This window comes from Diceros bicornis, chromosome 12 (assembly GCF_020826845.1).
Source record: "Diceros bicornis minor isolate mBicDic1 chromosome 12, mDicBic1.mat.cur, whole genome shotgun sequence".
In the NCBI taxonomy this organism is placed as follows: Eukaryota; Metazoa; Chordata; class Mammalia; order Perissodactyla; family Rhinocerotidae; genus Diceros; species Diceros bicornis.
Window position 1 is genome coordinate 5,733,522 of NC_080751.1, and position 22,193 is coordinate 5,755,714.

Here is a 22,193-nt window from a genome sequence, read left to right on the forward strand (position 1 = left end):
ATATTTATTAAAGCGGAACGCTGCTGCATGTTACTTACCTTTCTACATATGTACATTTTCTAAAGAAGCTACAAATCAATCGTCTTTTCATGTGGGATAGATTTAATCAGAAATACAAAGGAGTTAAAACATTTCAATTTATTTTTTAAAATTTGCATCTTGTAAACAACAGTGGGGAAAAGCAAAGTCAATCCACAGTAGAAAAAAAGAGCAAAATTTGCAAAAGTTCTTGCATAAATTTTAACATTTAGCTAAGGCTTAGGGAATTATTATAGAATAATTATGTGCATCACTTTCCCAGTAAACAGGCTATTCTGCACCCTGAGCACATAAGTTTAGGGTAGGAGAAGAGAAGAAAAGGAAATTCACACGGAGCCTAGAGCGAGACATGGGGCAGCGGAAGAACGTAAGCAACTCTTGACACATTGAGCAAGCATTCACGTCTCTGAGGTTCTGTTTTCTCCGCTGTCACGGGGAAAATTTTTCCTGCTGTACTTATCTTGTAGACTGACTAAGGTCAGCAAGGCAATGATTGTGACGGGGAGGCGCGGGGAGGGGCGGGCGCCGCGCGGCCTGCGCGGGGCCTGTGTGCCCAGCGCCCGGAGGATGGACAGCAGGTGCAGGCTGGGGCTCTGGCGGCTGCCCCTGCTCGCGGCCGCCTGGGCCGGGCTCCTCGTCTGCCGGTACTATGCGGTGCGGGAGCCGGACCCGGGGCCAAGGAGGCACGGGGCCTGCCGCCGGCCCCCGGCCCTGGCCCTGCGGCGGCTCCCGCACTCCCGGCAGCTCTTCTCTCTCTCCACTCCGGTGCTGCTGTGGGACGGTCTCTTCACCCAGGAGCTCTGGGACAGCCTGAGCCAGCGCAAAGCTCCTTATGGCTGGCAAGGTCTCCCCCACCAAGCCATCGCCTCCGCCCTGCGCCTTCTGAACAGCCCGGAGAGTGCGGAGCTGTTCCCCGCCTCCGGGAAGCCGCGTCCATCCTGCGTTCGGTGCGCGGTGGTGGGCAACGGAGGGATTCTGAATGGCTCCCGCCAGGGCTGGCTCATCGACGCCCACGACTACGTCTTCAGACTCAATGGTGCTGTGATCAAAGGCTTCGAGGATGACGTGGGCACCAAGACCTCCTTCTACGGTTTCACTGTGAACACCATGAAGAACTCCCTCATCAACTACGGGCACCTGGGCTTCACCTCCGTGCCACAGGGACGAGACCTGCGCTATATCTTCATCCCTGCAGACATCCGAGACTACGTGATGCTGCGATCGGCCATTCTGGGTGTGCCTGTTCCTGAGGGTCTTGACAAAGGGGACAAGCCTCAGACCTATTTTGGACCAGATGCCCCTGCAGGTATATTCAAGCTACTACATCCAAACTTCATCCGCTATCTGAGAGAGAGGTTTTTGAGGTCGAGCTTGATTGACACAGAAGGTAAAGATGTATACATGCCGAGCACTGGGGCCCTCCTCCTGCTGACAGCTGTGCATACCTGTGACCAGGTTAGTGCCTATGGATTTATCACAAGAAACTACCGGAAATTTTCTGACCACTATTTTGAACTACGAAAGAAGCCACTGAAATTTTACGCAAACCATGATCTGCTGCTTGAGGCCGCTCTGTGGGAGGACTTGCACAAGGCTGGCATCATTCAGCTGTATCAGCGCTGAATCCAAAGTTCCTGAGCCCTTTGCCTCTCCTTACAAAGCTGTGTCTCTCTTCCTCTCAGTGGCTGAAACCCTTTTCTTTTCTTTTCAACCTATTAGGGGAGTTCCAACTCCCCTCTTCCCTCTCCTCTCCCCAACAGGATATAGAAGGTGGATTCACAACTCTCCCAAATGTGAGATACCTCATCTTGTGTTCTACTCCTCCATGAAAACTCCCCTGTGGGTCTTAGGTAGACATCCCAACCTTAGCCGAGGAAGAGGGGACTGCTTTGCTGGATTTGTTCTAAAATGGAGGATAACACTCCCAAGAAGATAAGAAGGTGTACCCTCAGCTAGCAAGAGGCAGGCCTACCTCAGAGGTGAGCATCTTGAAACCATCATTTGGTACTATGCTACTTTAGGAATGTCAGTTGAGCCATTCAAGCCCTATCACTTAACCAAGATCAAACAGCAGTACTGGCAAATGCATGAAGCCTAGCCCAAATCCCCCCTAACTATGTCAAGGTTTCACAGAACACTCCAAAGCAATTCTTCAACAACTCAAGGCTAAGTCTTAAAAACCTTTCTGTCTGATGTTAATTCTCTGAGAATATGATCAACTTGCTTCTGCCTCATGGGGAGGGTAGCATTCTCGTCTGATAAAGTGGGAGTACAAAAAGAAGCAGAAAAGACAATGTAATTTGAGATTAAATGATTCCATGAATGACAAATAATCATTTGTATTTTTTTTTTTTGCGTTGGAGAAGTAGAGAAAGCATATATATAATGCAGGGTGAAGTGTGGAGATCACCCTTAGAATTCAAGAACCATGTGAGGTTTCTGGGTGCTTTGTGGGGGTGCCAATTATATTAAAGACTGCCTGCCACTGAAGGAAAGTCCATTACAGATTTATTACCATCTTGTTACAAAAGAGACGGCATTAATGGATAATGAACCCTCAGTCAAACCATGATTTCAATTAATTTGAACTGAGGTATCTGGTAATCAGTTTACTAACTTTAGACAGAGTAGAGCTGTACCTTCTGGGTTTTTATTGGGACTTGGTTGCATCCCAGACTGGTTTAAGGAAGTCTCATCCGACATATTATCACCATTCAACCCATTTAACCATTCCTTATAATTTAACGTCTTGGTAACTAGTAGATTTGGATAGTTTCATCTGCTACACCAGGTGGTTCACTGACAAGAGCCAAGGGAGCATTTGCCTTGGACAATCCACTAAGGACCAGCATCTGGTTCTCAGTTCTGTGGTTTTAGAAGATAGATTTTTATCAGCACACTTAGAAACTAATGTAAATTAAGCTGCTACTACAATAAATTTACAGAGAAACCTGATAAACAAACAAAAAATGCTTGTGAGAGTGTTGCAAAAGATGTTATAAACAAAGAAGGAATTACAACAGCCTTTGAATGTAATCAGAGCATATAGGACCCATCCAGCCTAGCAGTAGAAGCTCAGTTCTGGAAATAAGAAAGTCGTACACCTAACCCCTTGATTTGTTTTCCTGGCTTGAAAAGCCAGCTGACTTTTCTGTCCCTTTGTTACATAATATGGACTGTGGGTGAATCACCAGAGGTGAAGCTGTCTGTCACTACAAAGGGCTAAGATAATTAGCCACAGGAGATTGCTTTGTTCAAAGAAGTTTGAGTTTCCTGAAACTCCCGTTGGTGAGATTTTTCTTATGCTTTTCAAGTTGGCATTTGAACTTTTGAAATGGAAAAAACTGAACCCTCATTTTTACATGAGGAAGGCTGTTTGGGATAGGATTTTCCTCCTGCTTGCCCTTGGTTGACGCTAAGTCAAGACAAGGAGCAGCAGAATTGACGTGCTTCTTTAGAGCAGACTGAGCAACTCCACGTGCTAGACCTAGGTGTATTGTTCAAATGCAGTGATTTTCGTTTGCACTCTTTTACTGAGAGGTGATACATAGAATGCTATATTGATCACAGACAGACAGACAGACACACCCCCCCTACATATCCATTACGTTACTGACTGGCACACTTTGTATCTACTTTTCTTATCGCCGTGAATGGTAGATCCAACGTTATCCCATCAGCTAGGTGTGAACTGGTCCCATCACATGTTCGTGGCCTACTGACTCCAGGCGTTGCATAAAGATCTCTAGGGCACATGCTGAGTTTTCTTTCTTCACTTTGAGCAACACTTACCTCTCTTAATGTTTACTTCCCTATGGTCTTGTTTTCTGTCATCATTTTGTGTTTCAATGAACATTTTTGACTAAGGATATGCATGTGGTCACATTGGAATTTTCACAGTGACCAGAGACATGATATGATTCCAAGTAGACTCTGCTCAGAGTGTATTTCCATGGGGCTTGTTTTTTGAACTGAAAGTACAGATTCATTTAGCAATTGCATTTCCAGGAGAACATTCCTGTCCCGTTGCTGCATTACAGTAAAGTTACTTGCAGAATATTACATTAAGGTAACAAACACGGATTTGAAACCTGGGGTTGATATGGCACCAAAAAGTAATAGCTGTGTGGCCTTGAACAAGTCATTTAATTCCTCAAAGTGGGTTCTGTGGAGCAGCCTCCTCTCCCTTTCAGGACTGCAGCACCAGTTCCCCTACCTGATGAGAATGTCGGTGGCTGGCAGCTTTGAGGCCCTCTCTGAGAATTGCCCTCAGCTAAAGGGAGCTGCTTCACCCAAGGTTACATTTTCTCTCTAATGATTGTTTGATGCAGAAGTACAAAGCCTTTCCCCCTTGCCTTGATTTGGGAAAATCTGAAAGACTAACCAAGTTCCAGAGCTTCCTATGGGATCATCTGAGATCTCTGTTGACACCAATCGCAGTTCAGCTTCTTCCTCTTCCCAGTCCTCTGCTCACCTCCACAGATGGCTCTACCCAGTAAAATGACTGAATGCAGATATCTGTCTCAGAGTCTGTTTCCCCTGCAACATACTTGCAACCCCTCTTTGAGTATCTGTTTCCTTATAACAATATTGACCACTCCACAGTTTTGTGGATTATTTAAACATGATAATTCATAGAAAGCATGTCACACACTTCCTGACACAGAGTAAGTAAATAAAGACAGACAGACATGCTGTTAGTGTTTCTGTAACAAACTGGAGGAAGGCTTTCTTCTCCAGGTTTTTCTTCCTGCCATCCCTTTCCTTCTTTCCTTCCTTTCACCACTAAGCTTCTCAAAGTCTTCCTTTCCCAGCACTGTTCTTAGCCCTCTGTAATCTGTTTTTTTTTTTTAATTTCCCTGTTAATACTCTGGTTTCTTCATGTGGAATAAAACCTAAAATTAAGGCCCAATATTATGTGTTCCTTGACACCTGAGGCAAAGCAAGAGTACCTGCAATCGCCCAATCACAAGTTCACGTCTCTACTCTGCTCCTGGGAATAAGATTTCCTAGCTAAACAACTTTCCTTATCATGGGGATCAGGCAGGTCCTGCTTCAGTTTCCTGCCAGCCTGAGGAATTATTCAAATGAACCAACCACATCCTCCCATGGGAACCAGGAGTCACCCAGCCCTCTTGGTACTACAAAGCCTGGCTCCCACCGCCCCTGGTTGTTCACTCTGTTCCTGATTGTATCCTCGTGTGGTCCTGCACGGAGTCTGGTGTCCTCCTTTCCCAGCTGTGAGAATCTGTGACTAATAAATTTCTGTTGATCTCATCTGTCCGGGTCAGTTGTTGTGTGTTTGTCCTTGCCCACAACCCAAGGGAAGAATCCATTCCTCACCAACAGGGTCAAGAGGAGTGACTAAAACACTCCACTAAAAGAAAAGCGCCCTAGTCAGTGGCCCACTTCACTGTTATAAACGTCTAAATCTGAGATAAGAATTGTAAACAAGGTTCCAGTTGGTTCTAGGATATCTGTGTCTGTAATAACAAAGGCATATCAACCATTGGCATCTTATTTCAACAATTACTCCCTTGGTTACTTCTGCAGTTCATTTATCACCCAAGCCCCTAAATTCCCTCTCTACCATGTTGCTAAATGTCCACTTATTATGAATTTTGAATGCCTAAAACCTGCTTAAGGAAATTGAAATGGGTTCAGTGTCTTAATCAAAAGATACAAGTGCAATGAATTTGTTTTCTCAGTCATCAAAATGCCCTCCCAGCTGTCAAATTCACCTTTATCTAAGGCTTTATTCTGTCTATATCTCTCACTGATTTGCATGTTTCACTTACCCCCTTTAAGCTAATTACTTTAAAATCTCTCTCTCTCTCTCTCTTTTGGCTTCACTCCTGAGGGGCAGTTTCTTATTTCCAACTACCAAATGGGTAATTCAGATGGCTGTCCTGCTAGCAACTCTAATCGTACATTTTAAATGAATTTATGCTTCCTTCAATACAAATTTTCTTCTATGGCCGACTTACTCCTAATAGCCTATTTTCTCTTCTTACACTCCCCAGCCTCCCTTGCAGATAGGTTAGAGCCATGTGACTAGTCTGGCCAATGGGCTATGAGCAGAAGTGGTAGGTGTAGCTTCTGAACCAGTCAATTACAAGCCAATATCTTTCCTCCATTTCTCTTTCCCCCACAGTACCTTAGAAGTTTAATGTTGCTACAAGAAGAGGGAGAGTGTCTGCCCCACAGTAGAATTTACCAGAATGTGAAATAATCCTTTACATGTTTAAGCCACTGAAATTTCCATATTTCTTTGTTATCAAAGTTTATAGTGCCTATTCTAACTAATAAGACTTCCTAGCTGGGCACTGTGACAGACTGGATCAACACTATTCAGAGAAGGCAGCCACTCTGCCATAGCGTGGTAATTACATGCAGAGATGTGATTGTAATGTGCCTCACCTGATTTTTTAGGTGAATCCACAAATCCAGATTTTCATGTGAAATCTCCCAATGTTTAAAAATAGGTTCAAATTTGTTAATCACTATTTGGGCCACACAGAATGTCTGTGGGCTATATTCTGTTCATGGGCCACTTGTTTGCAATTCATGAACTGGATGATCTTTAAGTCTTTCTCAGCTCTGTTATGCTGTGATGCTATAATCTAAGGAAATACCACAGCATCCATTGGGCAGATGTTCACACATTTGTCCAGAGTAATATTATGAAGGTACCTATTTCAATATATCATAACCTTGCTTTAAAAAGAAAAATGAAAACAAATAACAAAATCCCATACAATGGTTCCTTATTTTCCACCCCTGCATGCTTCAATTCTTCTTTTTGCTGTTCAGAGCTCTCCTCAATACAGAGCTGCCTGGCCTCAAAGCCTTGTGTGAACACTCTAGGCAGTCTTGTCTTCACATAAATGTGCTGTGTTCATTTGTTTGTGTTTGCATATCTTTTCTACTGTGCCTGCCACGATGCCATCATCTATGTTCTCTCTGCTTAGCCAAATCATGTCAATCCTTAAGGGCCACTCAACTCATTCGAAGCAACCTTCCTTCATCACTGCAGTCAATACGGGGCCACTTTTATTTTGAATCCTTGAAGCATTTATAGCACAGAACACAGAATTTGCCTTTAAATACATTATCATGTATTAGTAGTACTATTCCGAACACATTAGCACTCTCAAACCAGAATGAGGGATGGGCCATATCTTGACTCATGCCACCTTTATATTTCTCAAAGTGCTCAGCACTATTCTTCAGCATTATGTGACAAATTTTCCTGTCTCAGTCTGCTAGTGCCTGAGACTAGATGACTCTAATACTCCTCCACCACAAACATAGTTGGGAACACCATTTAGCGTGGATAGGTGAGGTCATAACTTGAGGGCAGCCTATGTCTGATAGGAGGCGGGGGGGTGGAGGCGAGAGAGAAAGAGAGTAAGCAAGTGGGTGGAGATCAGAGGGAAGGACAGGGCTGGGAGCTGGGAGGTCTATGTGTCAAGCAGCTTTTTTTTTTTTTTTGCTTTTAGTTTTTTATTTTGTTTCAGACTGCTGGACAAGGCGTCTATATTCTCCCACATCTTCTTAACAATCACTAACCAAATGAAAGACTGCTTGCTTATGTATAAAAAGGCAAGGGAAAAAGGTCATGATTATCTAACATTGAATTTGAATGCCCAAATAAATTATCTTACAAAAAATCAAACTTGCACAAAATCCAAAATTTTTGTACTGGTAAAAATGAAAAAAAAATTCACATTGAAAAGAAAAATCTGGAGGCTTGTATAGCAAGTTAAGCCACCATTTTTATACACTAAAAAAATCCTTCAAATATTTTACACAAATTTTTCATTTAAAAAAATTAAGTCAAATATTTACCCTGTGTTTGGTCAACCAAAATACCATCTATCAAACTGACATTAAACTGGACTGCAAATCATGTCCTAAAAATAGTATAAGCATGTCACTGAAGCTGGATATGCACATGTGCATATCACACACATGTGAAATGGTGAACTCTGTTGTACATACTACTTCCATAAGTAGCTTTACCCTATAAAAATCCTCTAGACTATCTTGAACCAAATTGCAAAGAAATGGCGAAGGAAATTGCTTTGATTATTGTAGACATTTGCTCAGGCATTTAAAAAAATGCAAAAATTATAATGCTTTTGAGACTTAAAGATTATTGAACATAAGATAAAGGTCAACACTGCTTACAAAATACCCGCATAGAGAGCGTATTCAACACACTTATGTGGAGAGCACATGGTGAATGTACGTTACAGAACTCTGGCTTCTTTAGGTCTATTCCTGTTGTTTTATTCTAAGTTTTACACGGCCTTGGATCCTTAAAAGATGGAGATTTCATCAAATAATGTTACATTGACTTTTTCTGTTCTAATAACCAACTTTACAAAGAAGTACAGTGAAGGATATAGGCCTATATATACTCTGTACTTTTAAGGCCAATTCAATTTTTATTGTGATGTGATATTTTAATTAATATTATGCTAAAAATAAAATTGACTGCATCCTGGTTTTTTTCACAACGTTCAAGTATCTTATTGTTAAAATATTCCAAAATGAGTCTGGTAAACATTTTCCATTTCCAATAGCCTGGGAGATGAATCCAACTATTTTTATCAATTACAAGTAAACTGGGATAAGAACAGCTGCACTAAAACCCTGCAAACCAAAGCCAGTCATCCAAAAATCTAAAACATGGATGCTTGCCATCCAAGATAGAAAAATGAGCATCTAAAGTAAAGAGAACCACATGATTAATCAAGTAACCAATCCACAACCACTTCTCTGTTATCCGAGCTAGTTAGTTATTTGAAGAGTAATGTTTCTGCCTTCATTATTTTGGTGGTTCCTAGAGCCACAACTTCAATGTCAAATGGAATAGTTCTATTGACCCTTTTGCCCAGAAGTAACTGTGGGCAACTGATTAGTCATTTCTTTTCCATTTACAAAAATAATACCATTTGTACTAACGCACACTGCTTGACCCTTCTGCAGAGACTCATATCCATTCTGTGCTTCTGCACACATTCCTGTAGTGTCTCTTCTGTCCAGTTGTCTCTCAGTTTCAGCTCTGAATGTTAATGTCTGCCCACAGAGATAAATTGGAGTACTGGAGTTGGATTCAGAACCACTCTGGAGTGCTCTATTTCTTTCATTGCTCAGACAGTGCCCCTCAAGGCCATCTTTTCACTCACGAAGCACCAATGTGGAATGACCTATTTGAGGGGTGCCCCAAGCACTCCATTCCTATCAGCCATCTCCTACACCAGAACTGATAATCAACAGTGGAGTCTATGTGCAATGCCATGAATTTCATTTCAGAGCTACATGTTTGTCCTCAAAATGATCTGAAGTACACTTATGGAACCAGAACCTGTAATCTTGGGCTTGAAAGTCATCACCCACCTTGCATCATTGTATTATGATGCTTCCAGGGTTCTCCATTAGTTTTTGTATTTGTACTGGTGGGTGAGATGCCACTGTTTCATGGTTAAAAAATGTAGTCTTCACTATGTTAAGAACTGATCAGATAAACATGGCACATCAACCAGTGAAAGCACTTCTGGTAATCCATCCAACTGAACTAGTGAGGCTGTTGTGGTAAAGCTCCATGGAGACTTTTCAGTTCTCACACACCACCCAGAATGGCAATCCCTCCCTCTCAGGCTAAGTCTGCGGTGTTAGCTCCATGCTCCATGACTTTTGGCAGTCATCTAGTGTTTTAATAGTCTTGTGTTCAATGATGTCCACCTCTTATAAAAGAGACACCAATCACTCATCTTGGAGCTTCCCAAGGGTTCCCTTTAAATCATTAAAGTGCTGTTTTAGGACCTTGCATTGTGATGCTCTCTCTTGGATCTCTGCAACAATGACTTAATCCTTTTTGAGTCATGATCCTTTTTTAGAATCTTGATGAGAGGTTTATAGACTCTATTCCCAGAAAAATAATAACCCGTCCCTCCCTCTGTGCTTCCTAAAGCCCTTGCAGCTCTGGTCCATCTCTTGCTGGCTCCATGTTCCTGCAGGCCTCCTGCAGGAGCAGCTTAGGCTCCAGTTCCACGGTCCCCTTTGTCGGGTTGCATGACTGGCAGCTCTGGGTACAGGTTCCTAACTGTCGCAGACTTCACCAAGCCACTCAGCACCCGAAGCAGCTCTTTTTGAGGGGGAAATGGACTCTGAAGTGCGCCCAAATGATTTTGCTTTGATATCTTATGCCTGAGCTGCCTTCAGCAAGACTTTTTCTCTTTTTGGATTGGTTGACCAGTGTTGGTGATGAGAAAGAATAAAAAATGATGATTCCATTTGGCGGCATATGGCACCTCTCAGCTCATGGGGGATAGTGGGGATGCCTGGGGGGCAAAGGGCCAGGTCAAGTGGTCATTTTATAACAAAGGAGTCAGTGAGCCAAGCTCATAACTTCCAACTCCAAACCCTGTATTCACCTAGCAGTTATTTTATTTTCCTTACTTCATCTATTTTCTGATTACTCCAGTTGGTTTCAAGGAAAAGACCTTTTCTAGTTAAATTATATATAACTTCATAGGAAGAATTTTTAGGAAACTTGAGTCAGGGGAATTAACACGGAAATGATTTTTATAAGCTTTAACAACATTATGACTCAGGCATAAAGTAATAATTTTAAATGCTTTGAATGTTTTTTGAGGAGAAAATGAGTTAGGTACTGAAGGAAGAGTGCAAGAATTGCCATTTTGTATTGCTTTCTCTGTAGCTCATACCTTGCCTAGAGTGATGACCTATAACTTTGAAGGTCAAAAAAAAAAAAAGGTAGGGGCTGGCCCGGTGGCGCAAGAGGTTAAGTGCGCGCGCTCTGCTGTGGCGGCCCGGGGTTCGCTGGTTCGGATCCCGGGCGCGCACCGACGCACTGCTTGGCAAGCCATGCTGTGGCGGTGTCCCATATAAAGTGGAGGAAGATGGGCACGGATGTTAGCCCAGGGCCGTCTTCCTCAGCAAAAAAAGAGGAGGATTGGCGGATGTTAGCACAGGGCTGATCTCCTCACAAAAAAAAAAAAAAAAAAGGCATGAAATGATGCAGAAGATTGCCATGGTCACTGATCTGTCTGTAGGGTGATCAGCCAAGGGGATGTGTTAGCTGCATACACTCGGGTTATGTCAGTATGAGATGAGGTAGATCTATGTTTCTGCCTCCATGGGGCTGGGCCCGGATGAAGGCCTTCAGTTTCCTCTGGCTCTGTTATTGCCCATGTTTCCAGAATACCCTGTTCCTGGAAGGGAAAGCAAATGCGGAGCAGACAGCAAGCCACATCTGCCCAGGGACGAGGCATTTTCTGTGCTGTCCATGGTGCTGCTCTCGCAGACTCTGACCTCCTGGTCTCTGGTTTCTACCCATTGAGGACCCTGGATCTGCCTGCTCCCTTCTGTCTTTAGTGGACTCTCTCATCCTGGCTCTCTGTCTTCCTGGACTGTAGAATATGCCAGGCTTTTTCTGCTCCAGACTCTTTCTCTCCCTGGCTCATTCTGAACACAACCTCTGCGCAACACACCGCCTTGTCCCTTGTTCTTTAATGATCGCAGGCTTGAGGGAGAGTTTAGCTAAATGAGCTTGCTAACCTTTAGTGAATGTTTACTGTGTGCCAGGCACTGTTATAAATGCTTTACTCATATCAACTCATTTAATTCTTGTGGTGGCCATGGAAGGTCCGTATTTTCATCCCCATGAACTAACTTGCCCAAGATCATAAAGATATTAGGGGACAGGGACAAAATTCAAATCCAGATAGTTTGGCTCCCAAAGGCTGAACTCTTAACCGTCACACCATAAGGCCTCCGTACATAAACACCCAGGTGGTAAATGATAAAGCCAGAGCAGCAGGCTGAATCACTCAATATTTATTGTACTTGCATCATGTGCCAGGCTGTTATGCACACAATGACACGTCTTGTGTTATACCAGGTAATGATTTTACATTCTGTGAGTTCACAATCTAGTGAGTGATAAAATAAAGGAGGGTGTGATCAAGACTAGATGAAAAATGTAGTCTTATTTGCTAAGAGAGCACAGAGGAAAGAGTGAGCAGTCCCAGGACAGAGGATCAGAGAACAGTTCACCGTCAAGCCAGAGTTTGATCTGGATCCAGGCAGAGTATTTAGACATTAGCAAGGAATAGAGAAGGGAGCAGTTCCAGCAAAGAGAATAACAGAGAGAAAGTCCCAAGGGGACAGTGTGTACAAGGGAATTAAATAACTTTGGATAAGAATTAGAACGACAGTAGAAAATAGAGCTGAGAGGTTAAGGCCAGAATTTAGAAGACCTTACACACTAGGTTAAGGAGTTCGCATGCAGATTGAATGGCGATATACGTCAGAGGTTTAGAGGATGCTTCAGGAAGATTATATCATACTCTGGGCAGCAGAATATGATATAAATTGGAGCTAGGAGCGAATGAACAAGAGGCTAACACAGTCTCTTAGTTAGAAGGATAATTAGGCAGTGGGCAAGGGAAGGATGAATTTGAGAGCTATTTTAGAAGCAGAGACAAAAGCCCTAGTGAGTTGGACAGGAGACGTGAGGAAGAGTGAGTTGTTGGAGCCAGTGAGTCAGAGTACCTGGGCCTTCACCCACGGGTAAGTATCTTTGTTCTTCACCTGGTTTTTTAGCAGACTTCACCCAACAAGCATGAAATGCAAGACCATCACCTCCATTACTCTGCCTTCTATGACCTTCAACAGAGGAAGAATAAAATTGTACTTGACTCTGAGATGGTGTCTGATCAAATCCTGCTTGGTACATATGAAATTGAACTGACAAGTACCTACACCACTTGTGGAAATTTCGTGAGGCTCCATTTAGAAATTGCATTAATTCCTTTTTTTTTTTTGGTGAGGAAAATTGGCCCTGAGCTAACATCTGTGCCCATCTTCCTCTATTTTGTATGTGGGATGCCACCACAGCATGGCTTGATGAGAGGTGCATGGGTCCACGCCCAGGATTCAAAACTGCAAACCCCAGGCTGCTGAAGTGGAGTGCATGAACTTAACCACTAGACCACCAGGCCGGTCCCTGCATTAATTCTTATAGTCATTGTTCTTAAAAAGGGTCAGGGGACTCTCAAAGCAGCCTAGAGAGCCATAGCTCAAACAGACAACGGTATGTTGAGTTAACTGCTCACTCAGACCTTTATTTTGTTCTGGGATCTCAGGAGGGAGAAAAAGATAAGATACTGTTTTGAGGAGGGCTCTGAGAGCAGATGTGTTCTACTGTGTAGCAATGTTTGTTGTGGGTATACGAGGGGGAATGATGGAAATGCACCACATACAAGCCATCCCAAATCAGGTCCAGTTTTTGTGGAATGCTGGAGTTGAAATAGTTAAGAGTCTGTAGGGACAAGACCCCTTGAATATCTCTGGGGAATTTTGGGAATCTGGTTTTTTCTGTGAGAGCCTTTTAATGTAAATGTCAACAGCCCTTAAAAAAGGCATGGAGATTATCTTGTTTAACTAGTGATCTTAGGAAACTAGCAGACATTTTGGACCTGGTTTTGGCAAACGATTTTACCTCCTCCCTTCAGAGGAAAGAGTAGGACCTGGCTTGATTCGTGGGATCCACATTGACTGAGACTCAATATTTTTTCATTAGTGCTGGCCTGAAAGAGCAACTGCCCCTAAAATTCCTCTTTACAGTATTTCCCTTCCCTTCATCCCAGAATAGTGAAAGAATGAAAAAGATTGAATGACTTAAACCTATCTGTCCTTCCTCGACAACAATTTCAGAGCATGTGCCCTTCTAGCACAGCCATGTGATAACAGATGGCAATTCCAGTCATAGACTTGTTCCCAAAGTATGCCTGGATTGAATCTGCAGTTGAATGACCTCAACATCCAATCCACTGCCCCATTCACAACTGCAAATTGGAATATCAAATACTGCTTCCTCTATGACACTTTATCACATCCAACTTGATATGCTGAGGGTCTGCTGCTTGCTCAACTATCACTCCTTTTTTTCAGAGGAAAGCCAAAGATAAATAATATACAAGGTATAGTCTCCATAGGAACCAAAGAAACTCCATAAAAAAAGGCTGATGTGACGCCTAAAGCCCACAGTCTTATTTAATTTGCTCTCACCAATCCTAAGAGATCTCTTTTTTCTTCTTTAGAGGTTGTTGGAGTATGGTTGGATTAAGTTATCTCTAAATTTGTCTAGTATGAGTCAAGTAATGGCCAGCATTGTGCTTATCCCGATTTTCACAACTGATTCCTGATATTGTGAGCAGATGTCAATCACTTTACAGGTAGGGGCATAAACAAAACTTGGCAGTGACACAGCCGGATCCCTCACTCAATGACTGGAATCAAGATTCTCTGAGTTATGAAATCATCAGGATGCAGCATGGGTAATAGATGATAGTAGAGTCCAATGAAACAAAGTTGCCGTATCTAGAGTGTTAGAAGTAGTTAGCAGTGGGCCACTCTTCAGTAACCCAGAAATCCTTCCTCCTTGACTGAGTTTACTGGAAAACAATTTGTTCTCAATAAGTATGAGGTTTACCTTTTGCTCTTTGCACACTGTATGAATATTCAACTCAGCCAATGCGGAATTCGCAAGAAATGTTTTCATGTGTGATTGTTTGAAATATTTTTATATGGATTGATAAGATGGAAACGTAACTCTTTAGAAAATCTAAATCCACAGCAACTCAGAGAAGCCATTCTGCATGATTTATACTGGAATTTACCCGAGGCTGCCACAGGTCCCAAAGATAAGCATGCTGGGGGCTATGATGGCTGCATAATAAATTGAGCTGAGGATAATAGGAGAGCCCATACATCAAAAAGGAAACCCCTCATCTACCACCAAATCTGTTTTTTAGATGAGTCCCTAGAAAGAAGTTGTGTTGGTTACTTCTGAAGTGTTGAGACTGAGGCTTCTTCACCAGTAATTGCACCCAGGAGAGATTTCTTAGCCTCTACTTGAAAAGCAGGGCCTGGGAAGGAAACATTCTATGCTGGCTGGCAGAAACTCCCAAGTGGGTAATATAATTGGGCAGTGTCCCTTAAGCCTTTCTATTCCCTGACTAAATATTCTTAGAATGATTCTGCCTACTGCACTGTCCCCTACCCCAGTGTGGACTTCTCCGCTGTGGTTCTACACTCAGGCTGGCGGGACTTTAGCTTCACTCTACTCTTCCCTAGCCCCATTTCCTCATTGATACTAACTATTCCAAGTTTGTCTTCTTAAGGGGAGCCACTCCCAGTGAGCTATTTGTATTTAAGCTTTCTATTATTATTAGTTTTTGTATTAGTTTTCTATTGCTGCTGTAATAAATTACTACAAAATTTAGCGTCTTGCAAAGAGTTAGCCCAACTGCAAAGTCTGAGGGAACAGTCCCCTCAAGACTGACTTCAGACATCCTTCAGACACCAGCCACAAGTTTGGAAGTTCCCAGTTTCATCCTCACTGCTGACCAGCTGGCTACAAATTCAGGGGTCCCTATGACCACTCAGGTTTAATAATTTTCTAGAATGACTCATAGAACTCACTGAATGATTTATTACAGGGAAAGGATACAGGTTAAAATTAGTCAAAGGAAGGGACACGTAGGGCAGAGTCTGGGAGGGGTCCAAATGCAGAGCTTCTGACTGTCCTCTCCCAATGGAGTCCTGGAGGGTGTTACCTCCTCCTAGCCACTATGTGTAACAATACACACAAAGATTTGTCAACCAGGGAAGCTAATCAAAGTGTTTGGTGTCCAGAATTTTTATTGAGGCTCAATCGCATACCGCCCATGTGGCTAACCGTTGGTCTCCAGGCTTTCCCTGATGCTGGACTAACATCTTTAGCCTCCAGTTCTTTCAGAGGTTGGAACTGATATTGTGTGACCCAAGGCCCCCATTATAAAGCACAGCATTAGACTGTCAGGTGGCTAAAGACCCCAGGCACACAAAAACACTTATCAGGCAGGGCATTCCAGGGGTCTAGAGATCACCACGTAATAGTTGAGGTCAAAGACCAGTCTTCTTTTTGGGTGAGATCAAATTCCTTACTACATACAGCTTAAACAACACAAATTTATTACTTTACAGTTCCATAGGTCAAAAGTCTGACAGGGGTCTCACTGAGCTAAAACCAACGTATTGACAGGGCTGTGTTCTTTGCTGGAAACTAGGGGGATGATCTGTTTCCTGTTCATTCTGGTTGTTAGCAGAATTCAATTCCTTGTGGTTATAGGGCTGAGATCCCTGTTTTCTTTCTGGCTGTCAGCTGAGGGCCATTCCCAGCTTGTAGAAGCTGCCTGCATTTGGCTTCCTTCCTCCATCTTCAAAGCTAGTAATGGCAGGTTGAACTCATTAAATGCTTTGCATCTCTCCTCCTCTTTCTTCTCTCCTATCTCTGTGACCTAGCCTGAAAAAATTCTCTGATTGATATAAGGACTATGTGCTTAGATTGGTACCCAGATAATCCAGGGTAATCTCCCCATCTCAAGAGTCTTAATTTAACAACATCTGCACAATCCCTTTTGCCATGTATGGTAACATATTTACAGGTTCTGAAGATTAGGGCATGGACATCTTTGGAAGCCAATATTCTGTCTACAACATGTACCAAGCATATGAATTATAAAATGTGGTTTGGTAGCCTTAATTCAAATGAAACTTTGATATATGGACTTCTAAGCCATAACAGGGCCAGGAGGGGGAATAATTCCAGGTGGGAGGTTTTTCATGGCCCATCAAATCTCATACGTAGGAGGTTTCCTATTGCAAAACAGCAAAATCTGGTCAGGATGGCTTTGTTTTACTCTCTTGCCTCAACTTTCACACTTATTAGGTGTTGTGTTTGACAAACAATTATCAAGAAAGAACTGTTTGCCAGGTAGTGTGCTAACCACATTTGTTTGGTTTTCCCACTAAGTCACTTACCACTAGGAAAAAGATATTCAGGTCTTCCTTTCAAAGATAGGAAACTGGGTTTTAGAAATAGGCAGTGCATTACCCGAGGTCACACAGGGAGGAGCTGGTATCTCAGGGATTTCAGCCTGGGTTTCCCTGAGTCTAGGATTCTATAGATTGCAAAATGCCATCTCTTCAATTTTATGTCTACTTTATATACATATAAAATTAAATATATATTTAATATCTACATATACACATTTTTATATCCACAAGGTTGATGGCTTTATCTTTTTATGTATAAAATTTTACTTTTTTTCAATTTCTGAGAACTTAGAAGCAGAAAACATGCATCTTATTTACCTAGAAAAAATGTTAAGTGTATTTTAGGTACATATCCTGATTTTATAAAATATCTGATAATTTCTTCTTAGGTCAATAAAATTACACAGTAAAGATATTCTAAATGGAATTTAACAAACACAGAGTTTATTCTAATATATTCTTTTTAATCCCTAAAACATCAACTCAGGTGAAATCCCAGAGTATCCTATAACACTTTCAGTTGATTCATCTACAATAGGAAGGTAAGTATTTTAATTTGTATTGTTTTACCCTTGTAACCCATATCTTTGCAGTTGGTTAGTTTAATTCAAGGCAGTTCTCAGACCAAAATTGAGGCAATTACTAGCCCATTACAAGAGGTAATTAATAGATCATTCATTCATATTACTGAATTTTGATTTCCAGTATTTTCAACTGGTTGATCTTTAGGATGCCAGATTTCATACTCTACCTGTAAGTAGCTTGGCACACTGGCTGTTTACTTCTACAATCCCTAGCCTGGATTTTCTGTGCTATCACACTAAGTGTCAAGTTGCTATTTTGCATTTTTCTGTTCCAGAAATCCTCAACCTGTGTTTCTAATTATTTCCCCCTTCGAGGGCTCCCCTCCCTGGCCTCACCAACCCACAGACCACTTTTGCCAGTGGGAAAGTGATATTGTCTCTTTTCAGTAAAGTACATAGTGGATATTGATCCCCTAGAGTCTCCTCGTCCATGCAAAGTAGAAAATCAGAGCCAATGTTCTCCTCCTATGAAAGTAATCACTTGGGGACGGCAGAGAACTGCAGAAATCTCCAAATCAAGGTGTCTTCCTGGCTGGAGGACATTTACTCCTCCTTATGACATCTTTGGACAGGTAGACTCTCTCAACAGCTCCTCTTGGTGGCAATTTCTAGCCCTGTATTTTTTACTGGAGCCCTTCTGCCTTAAGAATTGCTACAAGCTCCATGGGTTATAGGAAAAGTTATGAATTTTTTTTTTTTAACTGTAGAGGCTGTTAGTTGTAGCTGTGAGGCCGTGCAACTAATTTATGGATCAGTTTTTTGAAAGCTTCTTTTAAAGTTCTGAAGAGTTTCACAACAAGTAAAAACAGACATCTCAGTGGCACATATTTAGCTCCTCCCTTATGCCCTTTCCACCATGTTGCGAGAGAGAGGTCAGATCCATTGATTCCCTTGCTGGGGTAAATATTCATTTACTCATGAAACAAGTATTAACTACCTACTTTGTACCAGTCACAATTCTAAGCATTGGGAAATACAGAGTATAACCATAGAGGCAAAAACGCCTGCCTACATCAAACTTATTTTCAAGTAGGAAAAAGAGACAATAAAATATGTAAAATGATAGAGGATAAATCAGGAAGAACATTGTGGATTGTGTGTGGGGTGCATGTCCTTCAGGCCCTCCTCATCCTCAGTCTCTTGAGACAGTGTCTGAATTCAGGTTTCTGGGTATAGTGGACACTCTTTGTTGCCTATCTAATATCCTTACTCCATGGTCTTTACTAACAGAATCCTGATTTTTCTCTGGACAACCTCACACCAATCTTCCCAGACTCCTTTTGCAGCCTCAGAACGCAATACAACTCAGTTCTAGTCATGAGATATAAGAAAATGTTCATGAGGGGCCGGCCCTGTGCCTTAGCAGTTAAGTGCGCACACTCCGCTACTGGCGGCCCGGGTTCGGATCCCAAGCATGCACTGATGCACTGCTTGTCCAGCCATGCTGAGGTGGCCTCCCACATACAACAACTAGAAGGATGTGCAACTATGACACACAACTATCTACTGGGGCTTTGGGGAGAAAAAGGGAGAGAAAAAAAAAAAAACAAAGGAGGAGGATTTGCAATAGATGTTAGCTCAGGGCCAGTCTTCCTCAGCAAAAAGAGGAGGATTGGCATGGATGTTAGCTCAGGGCTGATCTTCCTCACCAAAAAAAACCAAAAACAAAACAAGAAAACGCTTTAAAAAAAAGAAGAAAATGTTCGTGGACTGGTTGTCTCTTTCCCCCACAAAAGTCAAAGACTTTATAGAAGCAGCCTCTTCGTATATTTCCCTTCTATTTTATTCCTGCCCACAATGTAGACAGAATCCCTGGAGTTGCAGGAGTCCCCTTGCAGTCAGGAGAAAGGCACATGCCAGAGATGGCAGAGCAGGAAAACGGAACTCAAGCAGTTGCATTAGCCAGGACTGCCTGCTTCTCTCAGCACCACCACATTGCATGACCTCAGGAGGCTCCATTCCCATTGCAGCCTCTGGCATTGAGGCACACTGGACTACAATTCTAAGGGCTACAATATGTATGAGACCCTCTGGGATTGTGTAACACAAGCAGCACTGTGCTTTTTATTAATCCTTCTTTAATTTGTTCACAGTAGTCAGGTTGCAATTACATGCAGCCAAACACCATCTTAAATGATTCACTAGAGGATTAACAATAGCCATATTTCCTCTTCAAAACTTTCCTCTCAGTATATAAAGGTACATAGTCAAGTTGAGTCCTAGGATAACTAAAGTATCCTACATGGCAGTTATGCAAAGTGGGCTGCAATAGTCACTCTATTAGTGTGATTCATCTGTCAAGTTTATTTTCTTGCCAACCTAATACCTTCTAGGAACCCAACTTGTTTAGAAAGGAGAATGAAAGGAAGGATGAGGTTGGAAGTGTTAGACTGTAAGTCAAACATTAGGCCCTAATCAAACAATCAGAATTATCTCTCACATTATGTAAATGCAAGGGGTGGCTGTCCCTCAGCTCCCTATTCCAGTGCTCACACATCTGTGGAGACTGCCTCCTGGTATCTAGAATCTGTGTCCATTGTCATTGAACTGACTCAGCCTCATATTGTCTCCTTCAAGCCATTGCATTCCGTCCTACTTGACCTCCTTGTCTTCAGTTTACTTTCCCTCTAATTGAGCCTCCATATTACCACAGAGCTGCCTTTCTCAAAATCACATTTCCCCTATCACTTTCCTTCTTTAAAACTTTCTTTAGATAAACGCTGCCTCTAGATACAGTCCAGATGCCTTAACTTGGCACACTAGGTTCTTTATGTTGTGGCAGTGTCTGAATTTCCAGCTTCAATTCCCGCCGCTAACCAAATCTTGACAATTTCTGAATCTACCGTGACCTTTATAATTTTGTGCCTTTCTTATTCATAGGTTTTCTTTCTGTCAGGAATGTTCTCCTTCCCCTCAACTCTCTGCATTCCCCTTGCTCTTCCCTCAAGGCTCAGCAAATAGAACCATCTCTAGTGTTTTTCTTAATTTATCTGGACAATCGGTTATTCCCTACCCTGCATCATTCCTTATATATCACTTGGTAATACCTCATAACAACACATTTCACTCTATTACAATGACCAATTGTCATTTATTCATATGTCTCTCTTTCCAGATTATGAATTCTTAAGGGTTCATGTCTACATTTTATTGATCTTTATATCTTAGTTTTTAGTGTAAGTGCTCAGCAAATACGAGATCAGTTTAAAATTTCTTTTTTAATTTGGAATTTAATCTAAGTAATTGTCTCAATCATAAGCTATCTTGTTTAATCAGAGGTGGGAATAAAATGATCCAAAATTCCAAATGCAAAGCTTCTGAATTATTTGGAATCAAAGGCAAAGCCTTGAATTATTTTGGAAATTACTACTCTGAGACCATTAGTAAAGTAGAGACTTTCAACTGCATTCAGGATAATATCAGTGCACAATACAATGGTCAACAAATATGTGTATATATATCTTGACATGCCTACTGGCAGAAAATACATCTTAATATATTTTCCTACTACAAACCTAAGCAATAATATTTTGAGAGATTATATTATACAAGCATATATATTGATCTTCAGTTGGCTGGGATAAAAACAGATCTAATTTGATTAGATGGAAGTGATGTAAACAATGCATATTGATATCATATTGTTATGCTTATTGTATTTAATGTTGATGGATACCAACATCATGTATGGTTCCAACAGCAATGAGCAGGAGCATTGCTTTTAGGTGCAAGCCTGTTAATAAATAAAGCAATTATAAAATACCATCCAATGGGCATATCTTTCCCCATTGAAAAAAAAATATAGCCTAGTGCTTGTATGTACCATGTCTGAGGGAATTGGGCTAGGAGACAGCTTACTAATTACTGTGCTCTGTATTGGAAATTCTGAGGCTGCCATGAGAAAGTGGAGCCAGGTGGGCACTGCTTGCATAGAATTTTACACTGAGTAGTGGCACTCCCCTGTCCTCTCTCTCTCTCTGTCATTTTTTTCCCAAATAGCCATTTTATTCATTTGTGCCCATTCTATTTGGATAGGTTACTATTGTCTGTACCTTACTTTAAAATACATCAGTATAAGCTGCATGATACGTATGTGGTGAGAAAATTAACTTTACACCAAAATAATCATTTAACACTTGATATATCATATTCAAATCCTCATTGCAATGGTTCTTAGTGCGCAATTTAAAGATCCTAGTCAGGAGTCCACATTTCAGAAGAGGCTCAAACAGGCACTTGAATATCGCCATCTAAATCTGCACTAGCCTCTTGCTATTCAAAGTGTGGTCCAGAGACCAGTAACAAAGGAATCACCTACAAGCTTGTTAGAATGTAGAATCTCAGGCCCTCACCCCAGACATAATGCATCTGAGTCGGAATTTTAACGAGACTCCCAGAGGATTCTGTGAGCATTTAAAATCTGAGACTCACTGTACTAGGCAGTCTGTCAATTAGCATAAGAGAGATTAGAAATAATTTTACGTTGGTGAAATGAGTAATGACCAAACAGGTGGTTTGTTAGAAATACTGTACAGGCACCACTGTCTTTGCGGCAACTAGATATAAGAATCTGGGGAGCCCAGCAGCTTTTGGGTTGGTACCCCAAAGTGAATCTAGAATTCGTTTGGTCTTGTGTCCCCCCATTTAAGATTC

The 22,193-nt window shown here is 41.9% G+C and overlaps 1 protein-coding gene and 1 pseudogene across 1 annotated transcript; one reads left to right on the plus strand and one right to left on the minus strand.

The window, feature by feature from the left end:
• Positions 1-528: 528 nt before the first annotated feature.
• Positions 529-1,662, plus strand: LOC131412263 (alpha-N-acetylgalactosaminide alpha-2,6-sialyltransferase 2-like). Its single transcript, XM_058551899.1, has one exon. It carries the CDS (start codon positions 529-531, stop codon positions 1,660-1,662), a length of 1,134 nt encoding a protein of 377 aa, XP_058407882.1.
• Positions 1,663-8,729: 7,067 nt separating this feature from the next.
• The window catches only part of LOC131412264 (cytokine receptor-like factor 3), a 92,438-nt pseudogene continuing 78,974 nt past the window's right edge, over positions 8,730-22,193 (minus strand).

What these genes read in the sequence shown, in the direction of transcription:
- LOC131412263 (XM_058551899.1), top strand. Translation starts at nt 529, where the DNA reads ATGATTGTGACGGGGAGGCGCGGGGAGGGGCGGGCGCCGCGCGGCCTG.